Source organism: Rhinatrema bivittatum, chromosome 5, assembly GCF_901001135.1.
Source record: "Rhinatrema bivittatum chromosome 5, aRhiBiv1.1, whole genome shotgun sequence".
Lineage (NCBI taxonomy): Eukaryota > Metazoa > Chordata > Amphibia > Gymnophiona > Rhinatrematidae > Rhinatrema > Rhinatrema bivittatum.
In genome coordinates this window covers 341529692-341557037 of record NC_042619.1, presented here as the reverse complement: position 1 = coordinate 341557037, position 27346 = coordinate 341529692, and the positions used below count along the sequence as shown (strand labels likewise).

Sequence of the window (27346 nt, the reverse complement as noted above, 5' to 3'; positions counted from 1 at the left end):
CCCATCAGAGAGTCTTACAGAGAATCCCTACAAGTACCTCACTCCAAAACCACTCGACACATATCCGCCAGAGATAGGGTTTTCTCCACGGCAGGACCAACACTATGGAACTCCATCCCACCAGATTTGCGACAGGAACCCTGCCTTCCCACATTTAGGAAAAGACTCAAAACGTGGCTATTTTTGAAAGCCTTTCCAGACCTAATCTGAACCTCAATTCATCATTAACTAATCACTTAGAATTTACCATAACACAGTAATTAACAACTTCATTTCACTAGGGTAATTCATTAATGCCACAAATGCCGCTATTGGCATAGATGTTCTCTCTGTTAAAATCCTAGCTTCTTTTCTCTGTTCCAAGTTGTATAACTCCCTTGTTTTATTGTAACTGCAAACCTTCGCCTTCACTTGTTTAATGTTTACTATTATTAATTATTATAATCATTATTATTTATTATCTTTCTTGTTCCCTCTACACTTGTTAATTGTAAACCGACATGATGCAATATTCATTGCGAATGCCGGTATATAAAAAACATAAATAAATAAATAAATACATTTCTTCTCTATCCCCAGACCTAAAAAAAAGTGGGGGAGGAATAATGTTAATCGCTAAAAAAGAACTGAGACTATCCCAGCAAGCCTTTAAATCGACGACCAAACTAGAAATCGGACTATTCAAATCCACCCAGCTTCAAATCTGCCTTATATACGCCCCTCCCGGGGCTACTAGAAGCTGACCCCTCTCCTCTCATTGAAATTATAGCCAAACACATCAACACCAACTCCTCCGCTATCATTTTAGGAGACTTCAACATCCATGTTGACTCCCCCTCTCCCTCATCCAATTGCGAAGCCCATCTTTCCTCCCTCCAGGCTATGGGATTCAAACAAATTATAAACAATCCCACACACAAGGCAGGCCACACGCTTGACCTGATATTCACGAATTAAACCATCTCGCCCATCTCCCCGCCTACCTGTACCCCCATCCCTTGGTCAGATCACTTGCTGATAGTTACTGAATTATCAATAAAACAAAAACAGACACCCATTGTCACTAAATCTTCCATCCAATTCAGGAAACCATGTTCCATGGACACACTCAGCAACAGCCTTGCCAAAGACCTAACTAATCTGGACCTCTCTGATGCTGACACTGCTATTACCTCCTGGCAAACTATCACGCACTCAGTAGCAAACATAATCTGCCCCATGTCTTCAAAAGTTATCAACCCAGCCTGCACGAACAAAAAACCCTGGTTCTCAACCGAATTAAGAAAACTCAAACAAGACCTACAACACAAAGAACAACGCTGGCGGAAGGATCCCTCCCCTACCTCACGGGCTTCCTATAAAACCACAATGAACCTCCATTCTTCGCACTAAACGAGATTTCTACGCCAAAAAAATACACAGCTTCCTATACGACCCAAAAACTCTTTTCTCATATGTTGCAGCACTTACCACCCCTGTTCCTCCTACCTTCCCAGAAGAAGAAGCCCAAAACAAATCTACTGAGTTGGCAATCTTCTTTGACAAAAAAATCAAAAATCTACTTGCCCCTCTGGCAACATCCAACATTTCATCAAATTCCCCGCCTCCACCCAGCCAGAATCTCTCACCAACTATCCACAATCAGATGCTAGAATCTCTTGAACCCACATCATCCCTGGAAATCGAATCGATAATCAAGAATATGAAGCCTTCATCACATCCTTTGGACCAAATAACGACCAAACTCCTTCTCCATTGCTAAACCTCTGGCTGACATCATAAATTGCTCCCTCACTCAAGGATCTGTCCCTGACTCTTTAAAAATTGCTTCTCTGAAGCCCTTACTAAAAAAACCCAACCTGGACCCAGCTAACCCTGTAAATTTCCGCCCCATTGCAAACTTACCTTTTATAGCCAAGCTAATGGAAAAGCTGGTCAACATCCGACTCACAGACTACCTTGACTCTCACAATATTCTCTACCCTTCTCAATTCGGTTTCAGGAAACGCATAAACACAGAATCTCTCCTTCTTTCTTTAATGGACAGCATCCTGATGGGCCTTGACAAGGGACAATCCTACCTTCTAGCCCTTCTTGACATTTCCACGGCGTTCGATACTGTAAACCATACTATCCTCATCAACGGTCTAATGGAAATAGGCATCTCTGGCTCTGCACTGCTCTGGTTCAAATCCTTCTGAACAACAGGCACTAAAATGTTAAAATAAATGACAAAGAATCCCACCCCATACCTTCTAAACAAGAAGTACCACAGGGTTCATCACTCTCCCCTACCCTGTTTAATATCTATCTACTTCCTTTATGCCAATTACTTATAGCCTCACCCACTTTATATTCGCAGACGACGTGCAGATCCTAATCCCCATCTCGGACTCCTTCTCCACTACTCTAAACTTTTGGGACAGCTGCCTACACACCATCAACCTCCTTTTCTCGAGCCTCAACCTGGTCCTTAATATGTCCAAAACAGAACTCCTGGTCATCTCCCCTAGCGATAACAACCCCTTCACCAACAACGCAATTATTCCTCTAGCAAGCCAGGTTAGAGACCTTGGGGCCACCCTTGACTCTAGATTGAACTTCAAAAAGTTCATTAACACCACAACTAAAGAATGGCTCTTTAAGCTACAGGTTCTAAAGCAGCTAAGACCGCTCTTACACTTCCATGATTTCCGTTCAGTTCTTCAAGCCATTCTGTTTTCAAAGATTGACTACTGCAACGCACTACTACTCGGTCTTCCCGCCTCATCTCCTAAACCTCTACAGAGGCTGCAAAACACAGCGGCCAGGATCCTTACAAACACACGTCATAAGGACCACATCACACCAATCCTAAAAATCCTACACTGGCTACCCATCCATTATAGAATACTCTTCAAGACTCTTACTATCATCCACAAGTCTGTCTACCAGCAATCCACACTCCAACTCTCCATTCCTCTCGAACTACATGTTTCTGCAAGGCCGATTAGATCCGCATACAAAGGCTCTCTCCAGGCTCCCCCAATCAAATCCTCGGTTCACAACTTCATTCATAAACGAGCACTATCTACAGCGGGACCGCTCCATTGGAATTCACTACCCCCGGATCTATGCCAGGAACAATGCTATCTTTCCTGCAGAAAGAAACTGAAAACATGGCTGTTCGCGCAAGCATTCTGCTGAACGAGCCTCAAATCAACCAGTACTGACTCTCTCACCCTCCCCCCCCTCCTTCCTACCAGTTTTCCCCACCACCTCGCCTCGCCTCACTCCGGTCCCTGCCCTCCCCTCACCCACCCGGTTCCTCCCCTGCTCCTTTACCCACAAGAAATGTTATGCTTCTTTACCCCGCAGGAAATGTTATCCTGGTAACTGCTTATGATAAATTACCCACTGAATCAAGCAACTCTATGTTTATATATGTACCGCTACTTAATCTACTGTTCGCTGCTCAACTATATTACTCTCCAGTTGTATTCGTTTGAACTTCTTCTTCCTCTCTCCTAACGCCCAAGTTTATACTCCCTGTTTATTGTAACTTTGTCTTCTCCTCCATAGTTGTTAATGTGGTTTTTCCCCTAGTTCCATTGTAAACCGGTACGATAAGACTTGTCTTGAGCATCGGTATATTAAAAGAATTTAAATAAATAAATAAATAAATAAATCTAAGAAAGGGGTTTTTCTTAAGATTACCGAACTGGCTGGTATGACTGATGCGAATCTCCAGGGTTGGGGAGTACAGAACAGTCTCTCTGGAGCATCAGTCAGTTGGTATGCTTGCAATTTTTTGTCCACTTGTAGGGTCAAACAGTCCGGATAATGTCTGACAATGCGACGATGAAAGAGTATGTCAATCGTCAGGGAGGAACCAAGAGCCAGCAAGTGTCGCAGGAAATAGCCCAACTTATGGAATGGGCAGAAGTGCATCTTCAGGAGATCTCAACCTTGTACATTGCAGGAAAAGACAATGTAAGAGCCGACCTTCTCAGCAGTCAGAGTCTGGATCCAGGAGAATGGGATTTATCAGAGACATTCCAACTCATAGTGGATCCCAGGGGCCTTCTGGACCTTCTGGTGACTTCTCACAATGCAAAGGTTCTTTGCATCTTCAGTCGCCGGAGAGATCAAAAGTCCTTGGGAATTGATAACCCCATGCAGGAGTGGCCTGAGGGAAGCAGCTGTATGCCTTTGACCCCGTGGTCCATGTTGGGCAGAATGATTTGATGGTTCGAGAGTCACACAGGAATGGTGCTTCTGGTAGCACCACATTGGCCCAGGAGTCCATGGTATGCAGATTTGCGAAAGGCTCCTGGTGAACTCTCCCCTCCGGTTTCTGGCTCACAGGGATCTGCTAAGGCAGGGGGCCTGTTCTTCTCAAAGATCCAACTAGATTTTGTATTACATTATGGGCCTTGAGAGGGCTTGGTTGTTGAAGTGTGGATATTCTGCTGCGGTGTTTGCCATCTTGCTATCAGCGAGAAAGTTCTCCACTTTCTTAGCCTGTGTGCGAGTTTGGCAAGTGTTTGAGACTTGGTGTGAAGATCGAGGGGTTCTTATTCATTTGGTTCAGATCCCGCTCTTTTTGGAATTTCTGGATTGAGTAAAGTGTTGACCTTTAATTTATTAAAGGTACAGGTGGTGGCTCTTGCCTGTTCTTAGGTCAGGTGAATGGTGGACACTTGTTGGCTCATCTGAATGTGGTCCGTTTCTTGAAAGGAGTGAAGCATCTTTGTCCTCCCTTGCGGTTACCGGTGCCTTTGAGGAATCTTAATCTAGTTTTTTATTTTTTGGAGGACCTTACTTTTCGACGGATGCATTGTCTCTCCTTGTGATTACTGACCTTGAAAATGGTGTTTCTTGTGGCAATTTGTTCTCCGCATAGAGTATTCGAACTGCAGGCTTTGGCTTGCCAGGAGCAAGGGGCGATACAGCTGCGAGCCTTTCCATTCTTTTTGGCCAAAAGTGGTCTCGGATTTTTACTTGAATCAGTCCATTTTCCTGCCATCTCTGGACAGGGAAAGAGATGCGGAGGAATGTCACCTGTTATGGCCCTTGGATGTGAAGAGGCATAGCTTGAGGTGTTTGGAGGTTTTCCAAACCTCTCAGGAACACATATTGCCTATTTGTTCTCCACGGGAGGAGTAACAGGGCGAGCTGGCATTGCAGGCTACAGTAGCCTGCTGGATTAAGGAGGTAGTCATGGCCATGTGTATGCTGAGTAGCCGTTGCCTGGTCAAGTTAGGTCTCTTTCCGCTAGGGCTCAGGCAGTGTCATGGGCGGAGATTAGGTTTTTTGTTTCTGTTGACATTTGCCGAGCTGTGAAGTGGTCCTCTTTACACACCTTTTTTTCCAAGCATTATCACATGGATATGCAACCCAGGAGGACACAACTTTTGTGCGAGTGGTGTTGATCAGACCGCGGGCAGCCTTCCGCCCTGTTAGGGACTAGCTTTCGTACATCCTATTGGTTCTGGATCCACTTGTCTGTATTTTGAGAGGAGAAATTACTGCTTACCTGAATTTCCTTTTCTTTAATAAGAACAGGTGGATCCACCTTCCTGCCCTTGGCTGCTGATAGTTATGCTATTGTGCTCCTGCGTGGCTGCGTGATCCAGGGGTTACTGGAAAATGTTATTGCAGGCCCTAGACTAGTGTTATTACAACTTTTGTCTAAGCTCATTGTTTTTATGTTGGCTAAGTGCTGGAATGGTTATCTTTAATAATCAAATTTTCTTAATTTATCCACAGTTGGCTTTTGCAGAGAATACTGGTGGGCTTATGTTGGTGCAGGGCCTGTTGTTTGTGTTCAGGCTGTTCCCCCCCCCCCCTCCCCCGTTAGCAACAAAACCCTTGTTATATCCATTGGCAACTGTTTTGGGTGCTTTGTTGGTACCCTTTTTATGTTGGGGGACATTCTGTAGCTAGGGATTCACGCATATGTGAGGACTACCATCCTGCTTGTCCTCGGAGAATGCAGAGTTGCTTACCTGTAACAGCTGTTCTCAGAGGACAGCAGGATGTTAGTCCTCACAAAACCTGCCTGCCACGCTGTGGAGTTGGGTTTCCACTCTGTGGTTTGCTTTCTTTTTTTAAAATTTTATCCTAGTATTCTTTATTTTAAGACTGAAGGGGATCGCGCGTGGATGCTTGTTTATAATGCATGCTGGGAATGCTCAATGAGGCCAAGTTAGAGTTCTAGAAATTTTGACATAAGATTTCCGTACCAGGAAATGTCACCCATGTGTGACGGAGGTAGGGGATGTGGCAAATTATTTTTCGTTTAATTGATGACAGCGCTACTTAGCCAGATATCTTAGCCTTGTCTTGTCCAGCCACACAAGGCCGCTCAGAAGCAGGTTTAAAGTTATCCTGCTAATGTAGCCGGATGTACCTGATATTCAACTAGGCTAGTCGGATATTTCAGCCCCTGATATCTCAGCCCCTGAAATGTCTCTTTTTTTTCTTTTTCTTCCGGCTAAATATAGTCAGGTAAGCCATTTAGACAGATAACTATTATATTATCAGTCTAAATGGCATTTGAATATGTTCTTCAGGATGTTCTATATTATATAATTGCTGTTATTTTATGTCCTGTTGGTTTTGTGTGTTTTAACTGTTTTATGTACTTTGCAGTGAGCAATTTTTTGGGGATCTGTGAGCTATAAATGTGCTAAATAAAATAAATAAATGATTGGATATCTAGGAGTTTTGTGATAGGAATACTTAAATTGGTTTTATAGAGATGAATCCTTTGGGGTTGATTTTAAAAGGCCTGTGCATGGTTCCCAGTATGCGCACATGGACGTGCTGATTTTATAACATGCACATGCATGTTATAAAATACAGTTCCCGCGTGCATATGTGTGTCGGATTTTAAATTCTCCGCGCATGTGTGGGTGGTTCGGCACTCACAAGCACGGGGAGGGGGCGGAATTTTCTAAATCAACATGCAGTGATGGGAGTAGGCCTTTCCCAGTTCTCTCCCAGTCCACTCCAGTTAAGGAACGGACTGGGAGGGAACTTTCCTTTACCCTTATCAACCTTTCCTCCCTTTTCCCCTCTCCTCCCCCAACCGCTAAACTAACCCTAACTAGCTTTTTCTTTTTTTTGTTGTTGTTTTTTTTTTTTTTTTTTTAACTAACTTGGTCTGATGAGCAAAAGTAAGTTATGCGTGCCGCTGGCTGCAGGCACGTGCTTTCCCGGGACAGCATCTAATGGCGCTGTCCCGGCCCACCTCTTTCTTCTGGCCCGGCACTTCTGCATGTATCGGGGGTTACACGCTCAGGGCCCGGCCATGTACATAACCCCTATTTCCTAGCATGTAGCCAGATGGACTCAGACCAATGGGTTATGTGCTGCTCTGCTAGCAGATGGGAGCCGGAGTCAGATTTCAATCTGACGTCATCGTGGGTACATAGACCCCTGCACTGACCTCACTTCCTTAGCATCACTCTGTCTTCTAGAAGATGCTGACACTATCCCATACACTAGCACAGTGTTAGGAAAATTACAAGAAGAAGATAAATTTACCTTAAGAAGATCGAGCCCCGCTCTCCTGCGGTGATACCTAAGGTGATCCTGAGGTGATCTTCGATATCCCTCAGAGGTGCCTTGGTCCCGGCGTGGACTTAGACCCCAGAGTGGCTAAGTGTTAGCGGGTGCACATCCGAGCGTGGCGATGAAGGTAGAACCCTCTCCTCCCGCAGCTGGAGACCTTCCGATGCACAAGCATAAGCACCAAGTCCAGGTAAGAAGGAAACTTTTAATTCAGGTCTTCAGAGTTCGGATCGCTGTACCGACTGTACTCTGGCGAGTTAAAAAGGGAGCACCGATTGGGTTGAGCAGCCCTTGATTAGGCTAGGCCCCGATCCTGTGAAAGCGTCCACACACACATGGAGACCCTTGGGGGGGCGCCATCTTGCATGCGGGGGTCGTTGGCGCTATCTTCCCTTCCCCTCGGCGGTACATGCAGGACAATCCGGCGACTTATGCGCATCTCATAGAAGCGTGCACAAACGAGCTGCGGCACAAGTTTGCTGCTTGCACACTGGAGTGCACACCATGTGCATACCTACAGCCATGCACAAAGCCGCTTCATGCGTATAACTACGGCCACAAGCATAACTACTGCCGTGCACAATTCTCGTGCGCAGTTAAACTATTGTTGTGCACCCAAGCATAGATTCAATGGCACCGGCATCCAGGAAGGCCAGAAGGCACTCTTTTTGTACACCAGGAAAGCATTACAGGTAGTAGTCCAACTCAGGTAAGTTGTGGTGATTGCAGAGTCTACCACTAAGGCAGTTGGGAAAAGTATGCATATGAGTTGCAACCTCCCCACTACTTGACTGTCTACTATAAGAATCACGGTTTGGTAGAGACCTAGGTAGGTAACAGTGATAAGCAGAGTCTAGGGCTGGATTAAGACCAACTGATGCCCTAAACATAGCCCAAAAATGGTGCCCCCTCGGCCCTTCCATTTCTTAACTGACGACATTAAGACTCAATAAGTGCTGAAGGTGAAATCCATTACAAATTTTCTTCCAGGCCAGACTACACAACTTTATTAAATATCAACTAAAATTGTATTTATTTATTTAACACTAAATAGTAAGCAATATAAGCAAATTATTGTTATAACTAAGGCAACAGAAAAAAAGCAAATTTTCAATACTTTTTCATGCATTTTGTAATAAAATTGTTATAAGTGAAAAAATACAAATACAAAAATGTATAATTTTAATCACCCTCCCAATGATTATAAGGCAAAATAAGATCTGATATTATCTGTACTGAAATTGTGATCTTGAAGGTATACTTTTCAGTTCTCTTTCTAGAGAAATCAATGTTGGTGGATAATATTTTAAAAAGGATTTTCTAATGGAGAAAGATCATTTATACAAAAAAGAAATATTTTATTCCATTGCTTTTTAACCTTGAAGATATATAGCATTTCAATCTACATGGATCAAAAGATGCAAACTAATGCTTACTGTTGCCTAATTATAACTTTAAAAAGTTTTCTCCTACTTTTTTTTAATTGCAAAGACTTTGATGAAGTCCTCAAAACTAAACTGGCCTAACAAATCTGCTTCTATACTTAGCATCCTGTCGCATAGTTCTGTTAGGATTTTTAATCTGCTTGAACTGAGAAAATGACTGCTCAGCTGTGCAATTTGTGACCATAAATGTTAAAAATATACATAAGGCAATATCTATATTTGGAAACACTCAATTTTTGTTTTCTAAAATTATTTTATAAAGTTCAGCATGACTGAATCTGGGTTTTACAGTTTTTGTTGCGCTGAACTGAGCCAGTCCAAAGGAGGGGGGGATACTGAGCACAGGAACAGGAGTAGAAGCATGCGTGTGTCTGAGACAGTGGATGTATGTCCGAATGCTTGAATTTTTACATACCCTTGGACGTGCAGATTAAAGACGAACATGTCAGATAAGAACAATTAACAGAAAATGTGACAAAAGTCAAGTGTGGTAGTGAAAGAGTTAAGGGCATGATAGCTATGGGAAAAACCTCTCTGGTGCTCCCCTTCCTTCGGTGCCTTATTTTGCTTAATATTTCATCTAGGCCTGACAGAGTCCACCACTAAGGCAGCTGGGAGAAGTATGCTGATGAGCTGAAACTTCCCCAGTGCCACTGAGCAGATTTGCAAAGCTACAACCTGAAGTTGAGTATACACATTAACATCCCATTACAGTCTGGACATGGTATAGCAGTTTTTCATTATCCATTTTCCACAGTCTCTTTGCGGTGAAAACCTATTTTCCAGTTTTGAAGCTGCTGGCAACATGATACCTGAGGTATATAGTGTTAGAAAGTAGGCTGTCACTAATTAGAACTAACTTGTCTGTGAGCATTTGAAAATCTCATTTCTTTACTGGGAACCATCCTTCTCTGATGATATGAAGAATATTTCTGTTTTGTCTGGCTTTGCTTGTAAGTGAATATTTCTTTCTCTAACTAGGTCATTAGAAGAGCCCAAGATGATATCTTCTTTGTCTGGGAAGCATGTTGTTAACATTGCTTGTGGAAGCACTTACAGTGCAGCTATCACTGCTGATGGGGAGCTGTACACGTGGGGTCGAGGAAACTATGGCAGACTAGGACATGGTACAGTCTAACATTCCTTTCAGTCATTAATGAGTAAGATTTATGGTAGAGAATTGTATTTCACTTTTTCTTTTACAGATGTGAGACTGTAGCTCTAGTGAGATTTATAACTATGTAGCTAGTTTTCACTGGAAATGAGCTATAGTTAAGCCTTACATATGAAGCAGAAAATAGCTTTTCCTAGGGTGTAGCAGATGGACTCAAAACAAGTGGGTATAGTGTGCTCGTGCTAGCAGTTGGAGACGGATCTGACATCAGCACGGGTACATATACCCCCGCAGGAAGTGCAGCAATTCAGAAATTTCCGTCTCCAAAGCAGTTTGGAGCTACTTCACGCTCGCTGACCGTTTTTCCAAATTCTAACGACTAAATTCATAGAAGACACCTACCTGAAGACGAGCCCCGCACTCCTGCGGTGATACCATTCGGTCCCTCCCTCAGTTGAGTTTCCCGAGGCGATTTCCGTGGTCCCTCGGAGGTAAGTGCCTCGGTCCGGTGGCCGAATCGCGGCAGGGACCTAGCCCCCGAGTGAGTAGTGCTCGGGCGTGGCTTGGCCCCCGAGCGAGACGAGTTCGGGCGCGGCCTAGAGGCAGCCTCGGTGCCGGCGTGGATGGCCCCTAAGTGAGACGAGTTCGGGCGCGGCCTAGAGGCAGCGGATGCACCTCCTCGAGCGCGGCGGTGACTGTAATCACCCTCTCCCCCCGCAGCCGGAGACCGCCCGGGTTGCAGCCGGGAAGCGCCGAAGACAAGGTAAGGCGTACGTTTTCTTGTTGGTCTCAGAGGAACCGAGGAGTAGCAGAGTCTGCCTACGTTGCAACCCGCCAAGGGGGTCACCATTTTGCCTGTCTGTTCGCCGACGCCTTCTGGATAGGCGCACGTCCCGTCGCTAAGCGCATACTGTTCGGCGCCCGTCGCTAAGCGCATACTGTTCGGCGCCCGTTGCTCAGCGCATGCTGTTCGGCGCTGATAGGCGCACGTTCATAGGCGCCCGCTGATAGGCGCACATCCCTAGGCGCACGTTCATAGGCGCCAGTTGATAAGCGCACGTTGATAAGCGCATATTGGTAGGCGCACATCTTTTGCGCATATTACAAAGCGCAGACTCTAGCTGAGTTAACAGACGAGATGGAGCGTAAGAGAGCCCATGCGTCAGCGGAGCCGGCACCTCTGGAATCAGGCATAAGCCGCTGCTTTTCATGCAACCTCAGAGCCACTCAGAGCGAGGAAGCAGACTCCCTATGTGCCCAATGTGAAGAGGCCCTGGGAGTTCCAGGCCAGGACCGGTCGCAGCCCAGCGTATTTGCCAGTTCCTCAGGGAACACCCTGGACCTAGCAGGCAGCAGGGAGCTGCCAGGAAACCCGAGAGACCTGGTGCCCCTAAGGCCAGATCCGGCTTCGCTTTCCTGGGTGGAATTATTCAAAGGGATTCATGCCTTTCTCACAATGCAGGCTGCGCCCCGAACGGATCCATACGTACCGGATGACCCGGCCCCTGGACCCTCAAGGCTTAGGCACGGCCACTTGCCACCCGGAACCCCCACTTATGGGGATTCAGATTGCCCTGAGGAAGACGAAGAGCCCCCTGAGGAGGGAGAATTTCCCTCGGGGATTGAACCATATCGAACCATGAGGCGCTTCTTTCTGAAAGAGGATCTTCCAGGCCTGATCTCTCAATGCCTGTCGGAACTGGCTCTTCCGGGCCATGATACCCCAGGGGAACCGAGAATGAACCCCCTGTTAGAGTGCCTGCGTCAAATGACTCACCATTTTCCCCTCCTACAAGCAGCACAGCAGCTAATCGATCTGGAATGGAATGCGCCCGGAGGCCTCATTCAAAGGGGGTCGGGCCTTGGCTGGCATGTACCCCCTAGACCCGGCAGCCAAGGAAATGCTGGCGTGCCCTCAGGTAGATGCCATAGTTAGCGCAATTGTGAAGTGCACCACCATTCCAGTGGAAGGGGGGACGGCCCTCAAGGATACACATGACCGGCACATGGACGCCATTCTGAAACAAGCCTTTGAGGTGGCAGCCATGTCCCTACGAATTGCGACCTGCTGCACCGTGGTGACGCGTTCCTGTTTATCACAGGCTAGGAACAACATCCCGGGAGAAGAGATGGAATCAGCTCTCTCGTTCCTCATTGACGCAGCCTCCGACCTAGTCCGTACGGCAGCCAAGGGAGTATCATCTGCAGTGGCAGCCAGGAGGCAGCTCTGGCTACGTAATTGGTCGGCCGACTCCTCTTCCAAGACACGTCTCACGAGACTGCCCTTTAAGGGATCCCTCCTGTTCGGCAGCAACCTCGAGAAACTGGCCAATAAATGGGGCGCCTCTCCATTACCCCGTCTACCAGAAGACGGGCCAAGGAGGAGCCAGTGCCCTTTTCCTAGACCATCCAGAGGTAGAAACTCTCAGCGCTTCAACCCTTACAGGACTCGCTACGAAGCACCTTGTCCGCAGGCCAGGAACCAGTCCTTTCGGACTAAGTGCAACAAGAGGGGAACCGGCTTGGGTTCGGGTCCCGGCTGTACCCCACAATGACAATCAGCCGACCCATCAGGGGGTAGCAGCCATAGGGGGCAGGCTAACCCTCTTCTACTGCAGGTGGGTCGAGATTACCTCGGACCAGTGGGTCCTCGCCATCATCCGAGAAGGGTACTCCCTGGACTTTCTTTGGCTCCCGCCGGACATGTTTGTGGAATCTCCTTGCTCACCCCTCAAGAGGACGGCACTAGAAGTTACCTTACAGAGGCTCCTGTCCCTAAAAGCCATAATCCCAGTGCCTGCAGGGGAGATAAATTCTGGGCATTATTCCATTTATTTCATAGTGCCCAAGAAGGAGGGCACTTTCAGGCCCGTCCTGGACCTCAAGTCAGTCAACCGACACCTACGGGTCCCCAGCTTTCGCATGGAAACCCTGCGGTCTGTCAAAAATTCAGTGCAGCCAGGGGAGTTTCTCACATCCCTAGATCTGTCGGAGGCCTACTTGCATATCCCAATCCATCGGGATCACCAGCGCTACTTACGCTTCAAATTCCTGAACCAACACTTCCAGTTCCAAGCTTTACCCTTTGGGTTAGCCACCGCGCCGCGGACCTTTACCAAGGTCATAGTAGTAGTGGCGGCATCCCTCAGGAAGGAAGGAATCCTCGTCCATCCCTACCTGGACGATTGGCTGATCAGGGCAAAGTCACCGGAGGAGAGCCGCCAGGCAACCCAACAGAGTTATAGCTCTTCTGGAAAGCCTAGGATGGGTAGTAAACTTGAACAAGAGTTCCCTACAGCCTTCTCAGTCACTGGAATACCTAGGAGTCCGATTCGACACCCAGGAAGACAAGGTCAGCCTGACCTCCAAGAGAAGATCAAAGCTCCGGAATCGTCTGCAGGCCCGGCTGAGCGCCACCCGGCCCACAGCTTGGGATTACTTACAGGTCCTCGGCCTTATGGCATCCACTCTGGAGGTGATACCATGGGCGCGGGCTCATATGAGACCATTATAACGCGCCCTTCTATCTCGGTGGAGCCCACGATCACAGAACTACACCGTACACCTACCTCTACCAGCCAGAGTGTGGAATCAGATACGGTGGTGGTTGCAGCCCGGCCACATGAGCTGGGGGTCAAGAATGTCCTCACCAACCTGGACCCTGCTCACTACAGATGCCAGCCTGAACGGATGGGGAGCACATTGCGAAGAACTCACCGCCCAAGGGCGGTGGAACAGAGAAGAGTCGGGGTGGAACATCAACCGACTAGAGGCACGGGCAGTCAGGCTAGCGTGCCTGCGATTTGCCCACAGACTTCGCAACAGAGCGGTCAGAGTGATGTCAGACAACGCCACCATGGTGGCATACATCAACCGATAGGGCGGAACCAGAAGCCAACAGGTATCCCTAGAAATAGCCCCCCTGATGACTTGGGCGGAAGCAAATCTCCAGGACATCTCCACCGTTCATATCGCCGGGAAGGACAACACCACGGCAGACTTCCTCAGCAGAGAAAGCCTAAATCCAGGGGAATGGCAGCTGTCGCCCACAGCTTTCCAGATGATTGTGGATCAGTGGGGGACGCCGGGCATGGATCTACTAGCAGATAGGTCCAACGCTCAAGTACCCAGATATTTCAGCCGCAGGTGGGATCCGCTATCCCAGGGGATCGATGCCCTGGTACAGCCATGGCCTCAGGGGATCCTGCTATATGCCTTTCCTTCATAGCCCCTGCTGGGCGCCATTGTACACAAGATTCAGCGGCACAGAGGCCTAGTTCTTCTAATGGCCCCGGACTGGCCAAGAAGACCCTGGTACGCAGACATGAGAAGATTACTGGCAGGGACTCCATTTCCCCTGCCTCCACAAAGGGTCCTGCTGTGGCAAGGTCCCATCCTTCACGAGGATCCAGCTCAATTCTCTCTTACGGTCTGGCCATTAAGAGGGCTAGACTGAAGAAAAGAGGATACTCTGGGCCGGTAATAGATACACTCCTCCGAGCACGCAAGTTCTCCACATCACTAACATATATAAGGATCTGGAGAGTATTTGAAGCCTGGTGCGAAACTCACAGCACCAATCCACATGCTGCTAAGATCCCTATCATTTTGGATTTCCTGCAAGATGGACTTCAGAAGGGTCTGTCCCTCAATTCCATCAAGGTTCAAGTGGCAGCGCTATCCTGCTCCGGTCCCCGGAGTGATGGCAACATCATCGCCACACACCCAGACGTTTCACGTTTCCTGAAAGGAGTCAACACATTCGCCCGCCACTGAAGTGGCCAGTACCCCTGTGGAACCTCAACCTAGTGTTGGAATTTCTAGCGGGACATGCCTTTAGACCACTTCGAGGCCTGTCCCTCCGTTTGCTAACCTTGAAGATGGTGTTCCTGCTGGCCGTATGCTCAGCACGCCGCATCTCAGAGCTACAAGCGCTGTCCTGCCGTGATCCGTTTCTCCGAATCACTCCAGAGACCATCCATCTTCGCACAGTTCCTTCCTTCTTACCCAAAGTAGTCTCACACTTCCACCTCAACCAAACCATATCCTTGCCTACCACGGAAGGTTTGAAGAAGTCGGAAGAAGGTCGAATACTACGCCATCTCGACATCGACAGGCTACTGTCCAGATTCCTGGAAATGTCAAAAGCAGTACGAAAGACGGACCACCTGTTCGTCCTTCACAGCGGGAAGAAGCAAGGGGAAGCGGCCTCACGGGCAACCATCGCCCGCTGGATCAAAGAAGTTATCAAGGCAGCCTACGTAGAAGCAGGGAAACCACCGCCTCCACGGGTCAAGGCTCACTCTACCAGAGCGCAAGCAGCCTCTTGGGCAGAAACTAGGATGCTGTCGCCTGCAGAGATATGTAAAGCGGCAACGTGGTCCTCTCTCCATACCTTCTCCAGATTCTACCGTCTGGACGTCCAGGCCAGGGAGGACTCAGCATTTGCGAGGGCAATCCTGAACGGACCTCGGGCAGCCTCCCGCCCAGTCCGGGAGTAGCTTTTGTAAATCCCACTTATTTTGAGTCTATCTGCTACACGCTAGGAAATGTAGAGATTACTTACCTGATAATCTCCTTTTCCTTAGTGTATGCAGATGGACTCAGCATCCCGCCCGGCTGCCGGTATACATGGGGATTCACCAACTCACGGTAAGCCATGTTTTCTTATATAGGGCATCCACCCTGCCAGGTGTTGACGCCTTCCAGTTGAGAACACTGGCGGTCTCCAGCTACTATCAATCGGTCAGGGTAATCCTGTTCATTTAATCGATCGGTCAGTTAAAGCTTTTGCAAGGAAGATTACTGAATTGCTGCACTTCCTGCGGGGGTATATGTACCCGTGCTGACGTCAGATCCGTCTCCAACTGCTAGCACGAGCACACTATACCCACTTGTTTTGAGTCCATCTGCATACACTAAGGAAAAGGAGATTATCAGGTAAGTAATCTCTACATTTCATGAGACTGCACTTTTTGGTTGACACAGAATTTTCCTCGCAGCTGCTTTGGGCTTCCAGCTGAGTTGGAACAGGCCTTTGTTGGGCTACAGTGCAGCAAGCCTTTGTTTGAATTTCTGGTTTTGGGGTGTGTGTTTGTTTTTTTTTAAATGCTTCCTTCTCCTGCTCTAACCCAGTTGTCTCAGCAATGGTCCTCAGCCATTTATTTATTTATTTTTGTTTTTCTATACTGCCTTTTCAATCCGTAAGAGTGGATTATACTTTAGATGTACAGATTTGTGTTCACAAATGTAATAAAAATGCAAATATCACTTTTAAAAATTTCACTTCCTTAGTTTCTTACATCTTTTTGTTCCTGCACATAGTTGTTTCCTAAATTATCAATGTCAGCATTAAGGTCTGTTATCTGACTGAATCACCTCTTTGAAGGTTTGTTTAAATAGCCAAGGTTTTAAAAGTTGTTTAAAACCTTTTATGTCATTGGATATTCTAAGCTAGTGTCCATGGACCTGCTCCCTCTCTATGTATGTATCCTGTTGTCTTTGCCCAATAAGTGGGATGTCCTCAACTTGGGAGCTGTGAATGCTGTCTCTGCATCATCTGTGGATTACACTAAGTGCAGATATTAGACTTGGAATTCAAACCTAGGTCTTCCATTTGGCCGTTATGGGGGCTTGGAGCCTATGTATTAAGGGAAACATAATGAGAGAATACTGGGCGGTTTAAAGAACTGTCTTCCCCCTCTAGATAATTGGTTCAAATCTTGCTCAGATTAGTAATGATGAAAAGTTTTGTCATATGTCTATGTGAAATTAATTTATGTTTGGTCTATGTGAAATTAATTTATGATATTGATAAATTCCTATGGGTCATGTGTCTGCATCACAAAAAACAAAATGCTAATTGGCACCATTGTAGTCCCTCAGGATGGCGACAAAAGATTGCATAATCATTCAGACTGAGTCATGTTTTAACACACATACAAGTGGTCCCTGCAGAAGAAGATTTTGATATATGTGTGTAGAGCAGTTTGGGGAAGCTTACATTGTCACTGCTTGTATTAAATCTGTTTATGAATAAAGGACTTTAATTTCCAGTGCTGTTAATTTGATACCTTTTATTAGCATAAAATTAATGCAAAAGTAATAAAACTTGCAAAAGTAATAAAAATGCAAATTAAGTTAAAAATATTTTTTACATAGTTCATAGGAACGGTAACTTTAAAAAGAGTACTTGTGTGCCCATATACGTGCATATGGGACCACGAGTGTCCATATAGAAACATAGAAATGACGGCAGAAAAAGACCAATCAGCCCATCCAGTCTGCCCAGCAAGCTCTCACACTTATTTTCCCATACTTATCTGTTTCATCAACCACCAAGTTCAGGGCCCTTGTTGGTAACTGATTCAAATTTCCTGCCCTCCCCTGACATTGATGCAGAGTGTAATGTTGGAGTTGCATCAAAGGTGAGCATAAGGCTTAATGGTTAAGGGTAGTAACCACCGCATCAAGCAAGTTACCCCGATGCTTATTTACCCCGACTGCACAGATCAATGCCTTGTTGGATGTAGTCTGAATCCTGTTTTCTACATATCCCCCTGCTGTTGAAGAGAGAGCAACGCCGTATATGCATTCAAAGTGATGTATTAGGCTTAACTGGTTTAGGGTAGTAACTGCCATTATAAGCAAGCTACCCCCACACTTATTTGTTTAACCAGATTGTGAAGTTCAGTCCTTGTTGGTAGTTATCTGAATGCAAATCCTCTTTTCCACATTTCCCCTTGCCGTTGAAGCAGAGAGCAATGTTGGAGTTGCATTAACCATGCAAAGGGCCCGGAGGGATTAGGAGGGCTCAGAGTGAAAGAAGTAAGCCGAGAGAGAGAGAAACCCATGGAATTATAAGTTAAACTGGTACATTTGTTTTGTGAAGCTACAGAGTAGCAAAGACTTTTGCTGTTAAGTTCTACAAATAGATTTCTAAAGGATCCAGCCTGAAGTCTATTCTCTGTCTATTTTCTGATCACTCGGTAACATGTATGGTGTTAGAATTGGGATCCCTGTTCTAAATGGAAAGCATGGGCAGGGGCCCAAAAAGCAAAAAAAAAAACAAAACCCCTCCTACTGACTGAAGGGACTGCCTTGGAAGCGGTTATAGCAGACCTTAAGCAGTTACCCAGTTAGTAAAGGCCGAATAGGCTAGAAAGGTTTTTTTTTTGTTTCTTTTCTCAATTCTGAAGACTCGCCCGGCTTGCGTAGGTGGAGGAGCAAAGAACATGAATCAGCTGATACAAGTTCTGGTGGAAATCCAGCAGCAGTTCCAGAAAGTTATTCAAAATTTAGAGGAATAGTTTATCCAACAGTCCGCCCAGCAACAGAGGGTACTGGCAGAAGTTGCTGAAGCCATGCACTAGCCACAACTGATGAATGCACTTTCCGTCCTGTTCAAGAGAAATGCAGGGGGTGACTCTGAGATCTCCTTGAGAAACTTCGAAAGAGCCACCCGCATGGTGAATTGGCCAGAAGCTAACTGGAATATGTAGCTAGCCAATTTACTCATGGGCAAAAGCCAAGCTGCTTTTTAAGCAGTTAATCCAGATGAAAGAGCCACCTATGTGGAAGTCAAGACGCCATCCTAGTAAGAGCTGGGTATAACTTGGAAACCTACCGGCAACAGTTCCGGCAGGGCGTCCTGCAGCCCAAGGAAGCCCCTAAACCTGTTCCATTGCCTGAAAGATGCTGGCTGGAAGTTGCTGCAGCCAGAAGCAAAGACTGGCCTCGAGATAGCCAAATAGCCAAAGTCCCTCATGAGAGGCTGCTACGAAAACTAAAAAGTCATGGGATAGGAGGTGATGTCCTTTCGTGGATTACAAGCTGGTTAAAAGACAGGAACAGAGAGTAGGATTAAATGGTCAATTTTCTCAGTGGAAAAGAGTAAACAGTGGAGTGCCTCAGGGATCTGTACTTGGACCAGTGCTTTTCAATATATATATAAATGATCTGGAAAGGAATACAACGAGTGAGGTTATCAAATTTGCGGATGATACAAAATTATTCAGAGTACTTAAATCACAAGCAGACTGTGATACATTGCAGGAGGACCTTGCAAGACTTGAAGATTGGGCATCCAAATGACAGATGAAATTTAATGTGGACAAGTGCAAGGTGTTGGCTATAGGGAAAAATAACCGTTGCTGTAGTTACACGATGTTAGGTTCCATATTAGGAGCTACCACCCAGGAAAAAGATCTAGGCATCATAGTGGATAATACTTTAAAATTGTCAGCTCAGTGTGCTGCAGCAGTCAAAAAAGCAAATAGAATGTTAGGAATTATTAGGAAGGGAATGGTTAATAGAACGGAAAATGTCATAATGCCTCTATATCGCTCCATGGTGAGACCGCACCTTGAATACTGTGTACAATTCTGGTCGCCGCATCTCAAAAAAGATATAGTTGCGATGGAGAAGGTACAGAGAAGGGCAACCAAAATGATAAAGGGGATGGAACAGCTTCCCTGTGAGGAAAGGCTGAAGAGATTAGGGCTGTTCAGCTTGGAGAAGAGACGGCTGAGGGGGAATATGATAGAGGTCTTTAAGATCATGAGAGGTCTTGAACGAGTAGATGTGACTCGGTTATTTTCACTTTCGAATAATAGAAGGACTAGGGGGCATTCCATGAAGTTAGCAAGTAGCACATTTAAGACTAATCGGAGAAAAATCTTTTTCACTCAACGCACAGTAAAGCTCTGGAATTTGTTGCCAGAGGATGTGGTTAGTGCAGTTAGTGTAGCTGGGTTCAAAAAAGGTTTGGATAAGTTCTTGGAGGAGAAGTCCATTAATGGCTATTAATCAATTTTACTTAGGGAATAGCCACTGCTATTAATTGCATCAGTAGCATGGGATCTTCTTAATGTTTGGGTAATTGCCATGTTCTTGTGGCCTGGTTTTGGCCTCTGTTGGAAACAGGATGCTGGGCTTGATGGACCCTTGGTCTGACCTAGCATGGCAATTTATGTTCTTATGTTCTTATGTTCTACAATAGTTCCTAGATGGACTTGATTGTCCTATGTGGAATTCGGTCTGATGCCATCCAGGGCTCATTTTGGAAAAAAACACTAGAATTGACAGATGCCTTCCACCAGGTGCAATTAATGCCCATGTATGGAGGCTAAAAGGAAAACCCGCACAACCTCCCTGGTGCAGCAATGATTATGGAGGATCCCAGCAGTATCCCTCGGAGACGGACAGCTCAAATTCTCTACCCAGAACCGAAGCCACAGTCTATTCCACATGCTTTAACTGTTGTTGGAGAGGTCATTTGGCAAGGGTCTGCTGATTTGAGGGACCTGAAGTTATGGATATCAGTTTTGTGATCCAGCCAGTACTACAAATTAGTGGTCCAGCCATGATGTCTTAACTTGCACCAAATGTGCCAAAATGACACCGAAGGGCCGTAAGGCTCGGTTAGAGAAAATGGACTTTCTCTTTCAGTTAAAAACCCCGACTCCATCGATAGCTTCGACGTCGTCCGAGCTGGTGCCATCAAGTTCTTGCCAGCACCGGGACACCGCTGCTGTTCGACTGGCTTCGACGATTCCAAAGGTGTTGATTGCCTCCTTGCATTCTCAAGAAAAGAACCGAGGAGAACACCGTGAAAAGCATTGACACCAGCATCGGAAGGCTCGGTCCGTCGATCCAGGCACGTCCTCGACATCAGCAGAGCCACCAACAAAGAAGCCCCGTCCAGAAAAGGCCCCATCCTCTTCTGTGACCGGGTCACCGAGGCGTTCCCCACCTTCAGTGGTGCCGGGATCTGCGATTCCACCTTCACCGGTGGACCCTCCGGCTACGCCAGTGCTGTCTCCTACTCTGGTGCCAGGGTTCCATGCCTCTGGCTTCCGCGAGGAATTGGATCGGATGATCCAAGAGGCCATCAGTAAAGCACTTCAGGGCTTCCAACCTCCATTGACTCCGGTACCGGTCCCCGAGCCGGTCACTGATCCGATTCCCTTAGCACTCACACCGCTACTGGGTAGACTGGATGCGTTGATCGGTGCCCTGCCTCCGATGGAACCAAGAGCACCGGTGGGTCCAGTACCTTCCACACCGATTCCACTATCATCGGATGATGAGGAAACACCGTTACCCATTCCACCGTCTGGAGTTTTACCACTGACTCGTCCATCGATGTCACCGGTCCCTTCGGTGCCTCCATTGATGCCATCTGTTCCTTCTCCGATGCCGTCGGTGCCTCCTCCGATGCCATCAATGCCTAGGCCTGGTCCTTCAGGATTAGCACCATTTCTCCCTGCTAGAGACCAAGAGGTGCTGGAGATCAGCCCTATAATCCTTGGACCGATGATTCATCCCAGGATTCAGATAATTTACCATCAGAGCCCTCTCCCCCAGATGAGACTATGCTCTCCACCGGAAGATGTGTCTTTTATTAATTTTGTCAAGGAAATGTCTGAAACCATTCCTTTTCAGCTTCATATGGAAGAGGACTCTAGACACAAGATGTTGGAAGTACTCCAATTTCTAGATGCTCCTAAAGAAATCATGTCTATACCTATTCATGAAATCCTACTTGATCTCCTGAAGAGAAACTGGGAACACCCATGTTCGGTCCCACCTGTCAACCTCAAGACAGATGCCACCTATCTGGTGCAGTCAGCTCCTGGGTTCCAAAAGTCATAATTGGATCATCACTCTGTGGTTCTTGAATCAGCCCATAAGAAGGCACGACGTTCAAAACCTCATTCTTCCATACCTCCAGGGAAGGAACAAAAATCCCTGGATGCCTTTGGCAGGCATGTCTTCCATGGCTCCATGCTCATATCTCGCATTGCCTTTTACCAGTTATACATGACACAGTATAACAGAGACTTTTTTTTAAAGGATCCAGGACTTCTCTGATTCTTTACCAGAGCAACTCCAGACTCAACTTCACACTCTGGCTCAGAAAGGTCTAGATGCTGGAAGGCACAAGGTCCATGCTGCATATGATATCTTTGACATGGCCTCTAGAGTGTCTGCAGCAGGAATTAGTGCCAGAAGATGGGCCTGGCTCAAATCATCGGACTTAAGACCAGAAGTCCAAGACAGGTTAGCTGTCTTGGACTGTGGGCGATAATCTCTTTGGGGAAAAGTTCCGAGAGACTGTGGCACAGTTGAAGGATCCCCCATGAAACTCTGTGCCAGCTTTCTTCTGTGCCATCTGAGTTCCCATCTGCCCCTAAGAGAACTTTTAGACGTGACTCTAAGCGGCCGGCCTAAAAGCCAAGGAAGGTTTATCCTTCAGCTTCTAGAGGAAGTACTTCCAGACCTTATCAAAAAGGTCAATCCAGGCAGACTCGGCCTCAAAAGTCTCAGCCAGCTTCTCAGCCTGGACCAGCGTCAGGGTTTTGACTCCTTCCTAGAGAGTGTAAGCCAACCTCCTCTTCCTTCCATTCCGGTCGGCTCTGCCACTTCAACAGCGCTTGGCATACAGTCACCACAGACTAGTGGGTACTGGCAGTAGTCACTCAGGGTTACCACCTAAATTTCCTGACTGTTCCAGCGGACTCTCCACCTCAGCTGACGTGGGGAGCGTCCGACCACTCTCCCTTGCTCGAACAGGAGGTCTCATCCCTCCTCAAATCCCGAGCAATAGAACCAGTGCCCCTCTCCCAGCAGAGGCAAGGATTTTATTCTCGGTATTTTCTAATACCAAAAAAGTCAGGTGGCATACGCCCGATACTGGACCTCCGCGCCCTCATTTTTGCAGAGAGAAAAATTCAAAATGGTAACCTTGGGCTCTCTATTTCCTCTTCTACAAAGAGGAGATTGGCTATGCTCTCTAGATCTCCAAGACGCTTACACACACATCTCAATTACTGCATCTCATTGCAAATATCTGCAATTCCTGCAATTCCTGGTCGGCCCCCGTCATTTCCAGTACCGTGTACTACCATTCGGCCTGGTGTCCGCTCCATGAGTATTCACCAAGTGCCTGGTGGTGGTTGCAGCCTTCCTCAGGAATCAGGGTGTGCATGTCTACCCCTTATCTCCTTTTTTGCTGCGCTGCCACACGAGCCTTCACCGCCCAAGTCCTGCTGTTGCTGCCACCGCACCTGTGCTTCCAGCACAGATCCATCGGGGTCGGGGTGCCTGGCCCGAGATCGGCCCTGCCAGCAAGCACAACACCATCTGCGGCCTTTGCAGCACCTCGGACCTCATGCGCCGGCCTGCCCGCCGAGTAAGTCCGCCCCCGCAGTGACCTCATCTGTAAAGGACAGCCTACCTCGTTAAAGGTGAGCCACGACCGCCTCTCGCTCCTTTTTTGCTGCGCCGCCGCTTGAGCCTTCACCGGCACAGATCCATCGGGATCGGGGTGCGTGGCCCACAGTGACCTCATCTGTAAAGGACAGCCTACCTCGTTAAAAGTGAGCTACGCCTGCTGGCATCACGTGCCAGGTGTCGCTCGCATGAAGGAGCGCAACCTAAGGGGCTTGCCCCTTAGTGCGCCCCTACTTGGGTCCACTTTTGTGCTCCCACCTAAATCGCTGGGCTTCTCTCACATCCGTTCCTGCTCTAGGACTCCGGTTCCCACCCATAGACAGCATCAACCAAATTATTGCCAAACAGAGCATACCATATCTTGTGCTTTGCATGATATAACTGTATCACCTTCTCAAACCCAGAATGTACATAGTTTTTTCACCCTGCCTCAGTATACCTTGTTCATTAACGTTCTCCCTTAAGTTCTATGTCAACATGTTATAGTGTTATAATGTATTCCGCCCCTGAGGCGACAGTTCAGTTCCATGTAAACCGGTGCGATATGTATTGTATACAGGAACATCGGTATAGAATAAATAAAAATAAATAAATAATAAATAAATATACTGTATATAACTCTCAGCTAAACACTGTAATCATCTTCACCATTGAAATACTTCTCTCTGACAGTACCCCTATTCTACCCCCCCACCTACCAAATTCTGCTCTCTGCCGTTCAATCCTGCGCTTTCCCTCTTGACCTGCCACATCATGATAAACCTCCCTATCCCCCGTATTCACCACCTAAACCGCAGACACCTCTTTCCCCTTTATACTAACCCGCCAGTTCAGCGCAAATCCCTCCTCCCCATCCTTATCTCCTCTCTGACTCAGCTACTAGGACAACCCTCTCAATTGTTCTGTTCAATGCCCAATCTCTCACCAAAAAACTCCCATACTCAACGATCTACTGATCGACTGCAAGCCTGACATCTGCGCAGTCACAGAATTCTGGCTCAAGGACTCTGACATAGTCCTAATAAATCAGCTCCCTACGCCCGCTTACATATATTCTCTATCCCCAGACCCAAAAAAAAGAGGTGGAGGCCTCCTCCTAGCAGTCAAAAAGCATCTTAAACTTAGACAAATAAGCATTGAAACCCCCCCCCCCCAAATTGAACTTGGCCTGTTCAAATCACCAGAAATTCAAATCTACCTGGTCTACACACCCCCAGGCCTACTAGAGCACAACCCTTCCCTCTAATAGAAGTCATATCTGAAAACATTAACATTGAAATTCCAGCTGTCATACTTGGAGACTTCAATCTCCATGTTGACTCATCCCCTCTCTCCTCCTCCTGTGACACCCTCCTTAACTCACTCCAAGCCATTGGCTTTAATCAGCTCATCTCTGCACCCACTCATAAAGCCGGACACACCTTAGACCTTATATTCGTTAACTCCTGTATCCACTCTCCAAACACCCACTCCTGCACTTCTGTTCCCTGGTCCGACCACTTCCTCATTAACACACAACTAACCATAAACCCCCCTACCATCAGAACGACCTCCCACAGTAACACCATCATATTCAGAAAACCCTGCCCCACTGAGGACCTAATCTCAGCACTCTCCAACTCCCTGTCCAAACTAGACAGCACATCCCCTGAAGCTGCACTCAACTCATGGAACAAACTCACCCTTGACATAGCCAACGATCTATGTCCCCTCATTAACCGAGACCTACAGCCTACTCAAAAAAATAGAAAACTATTGTACACATCAGAATTAAAGACCATGAAAAACAATCTCAGACTGAGAGAGAGAAACTGGCACCAGGTGTGGTTTCCAATCCTCCAGGACCTATCAGTACGCCAACTCATTCCTCTGGGGAAGAATCACCTTCTAATCACTCAGAACGAAAGGTATCTGCGACACCCCAACCTCCAAGCTCTGTCTGACAGCCTGGATGTTGAAAGGTTAATACTCTAACCTTTCAGAGTCTGTATCCTGAGTCCTGGTGGCTTCACGAAAACCTTCAACGAGAAGGTCTTATCACTCTAAATGGAAGAGGTTTATGGTCTGGTGAATTCCATGTCCATAGACCCTTTCACTTACACTGCGAGGTTCCTGGACTATCTCTGGCACCTGTCAGAGTTAGGCCTAAGAACTTCCTCTATCAGGGTGCATATTAGTGCAGTGTCTGCATACCATAAGGGCATAGGAGATGTCTCCATTTCAACACAACCCTTAGTATCACATTTCATGAGAGGCTTGCTCCATTTAAAACCTCCTTCGCCCTCCTGCCCCTGCTTGGGACCTTAATGTGGTTTTGGGACGGCTCATGAAACCTCCGTTTGAGCCTCTCCACTCCTGTGATCTCCGCTATCTTACTTGGAAGGTAGTTTTTCTTCTTGCGATCATGTCCTCAGGCATTAGTTACCTACCCGCCTTACACTAAAATTCTGCATGACAGGGTAGTGCTCCGCACTCACCCTAAATTTTTGCTGAAGGTAGTGTCGGAATTTCATATTTACCAATCTATTATCCTACCTACCTTTTTTCTCAGGCCCCATTCCAACCCAGGAGAACAGGCTCTGCATTCCCTGGATTGCAAACGTGCTCTAGATTTCTATCTGGACCGCACGTCCGCCCACAGGAAATCCACTCAATTGTTTTGTTTCTTTTGATACCATCAAATTTTGAAATCCTGTGGGAAAGCAGACCCTCTCCTCCTGGCTGGCGGAATGCATTTCTTTTTGCTACCAGCAAGACCGTGTAAGACTCTGTCAGGGCCATGGCGACATCAGTAGCGCACCTCCGTTCGGTGCCGCTTGCTTATATTTGTAAGGCTGCTAGCTGGAGTTCTCGCTATACTTTTGCAGCCCATTATTCCTTAGATAAGGCTGGCACACAGGATTCCATCTTTGGCCAGTCCATTCTACGCAACTTGTTTTCCGTTTAACTTCCCAACATCCTTCCACCGACCCGTTCAGGATGCCCTCCTAACCAAATTTCCACCCCTGTTGTTGTGCCTGTTGCACGTCTTTGGGTGCATTTGGTGCTTTGCTCGGGCATCCTCAGCTCGGTACTCACCCATATGTGAGGACTACCATCCTGCTTGTCCTGTGAGAAAGCAGAGTTGCTTACCTGTAACAGGTGTTCTCACAGGACAGCAGGATGTTAGTCCTCACATAACCTGCCCGCCACCCTGCGGAGTTGGGTTTGCTTACATTTTCTTATTTTATTTTTTGCATGTACTTTTTGCTATAAGACAAGACTGAAGGGGGACCCCTGCTGGATGCAGGGCAGTGCATTGCTGGGCAAACCCAGAAGGTGCCAGTCAGTTCTAGAAACTTTGACAAAAGTGTTTCATGATTGGGCTCCATCCTGATGATGTGACCCATATGTCCTGTGAGAACACCTGTTACAGGTAAGCAACTCTGCTAAACCATATACAGCAAAATTCTAGCCATTTAAGTCGGGGGCTTTCTAGGGCGGGGTGGGTGGCGTTTCGAGAAGGGCAGAGTTGGCTGCATAGGTTATGTGGCTAACTCTGATATTCAGATTTAGCTGCTTAACTTATACAGCTAACTAAGTAAGCTAGCTAAGTAAGATAGCTGGGTATATTAAGTGGTGCTGCCACGTCACTGAATGTCACGGTTACGTTGGCCAGATAGGTGTATGCGGCTAACTTAACTAGCTGTGCCATGGCTGAATATTGGCCCTATGTTTATCTGCATAAAACAGTGTTTTGAAAATTGTACATATACTGTGACATTGCATTTATTTTTAACTATCTTGAAAAGAGCTGAACAGTTATATTATTCAATCACTATTTTATTCTCCTTCACTTAACAAGAATGTACTGCCAATAATGTTTTGTATGTATGTTTACTTCTCTCTTGAGGACTTACTAACATTTGGACAAAACATTGGTCCTTTTCTTGTCCGCATGTAAGTTTTGTTAGAATACCTTTACATAATCAAGTGTACTATTAATACCAGT

The 27346-nt window shown here is 46.8% G+C and overlaps 1 protein-coding gene across 1 annotated transcript in view; it reads left to right on the top strand.

Moving 5' to 3' along the window:
* LOC115092958 (E3 ubiquitin-protein ligase HERC2-like) overlaps nt 1-27346 on the top strand; it is a 2733734-nt gene that overhangs the window by 340339 nt on the left and 2366049 nt on the right. Inside the window, 1 exon segment of the mRNA XM_029604466.1 lies at nt 9987-10132. Within this exon segment, the coding sequence (XP_029460326.1) occupies nt 9987-10132 (146 nt within the window).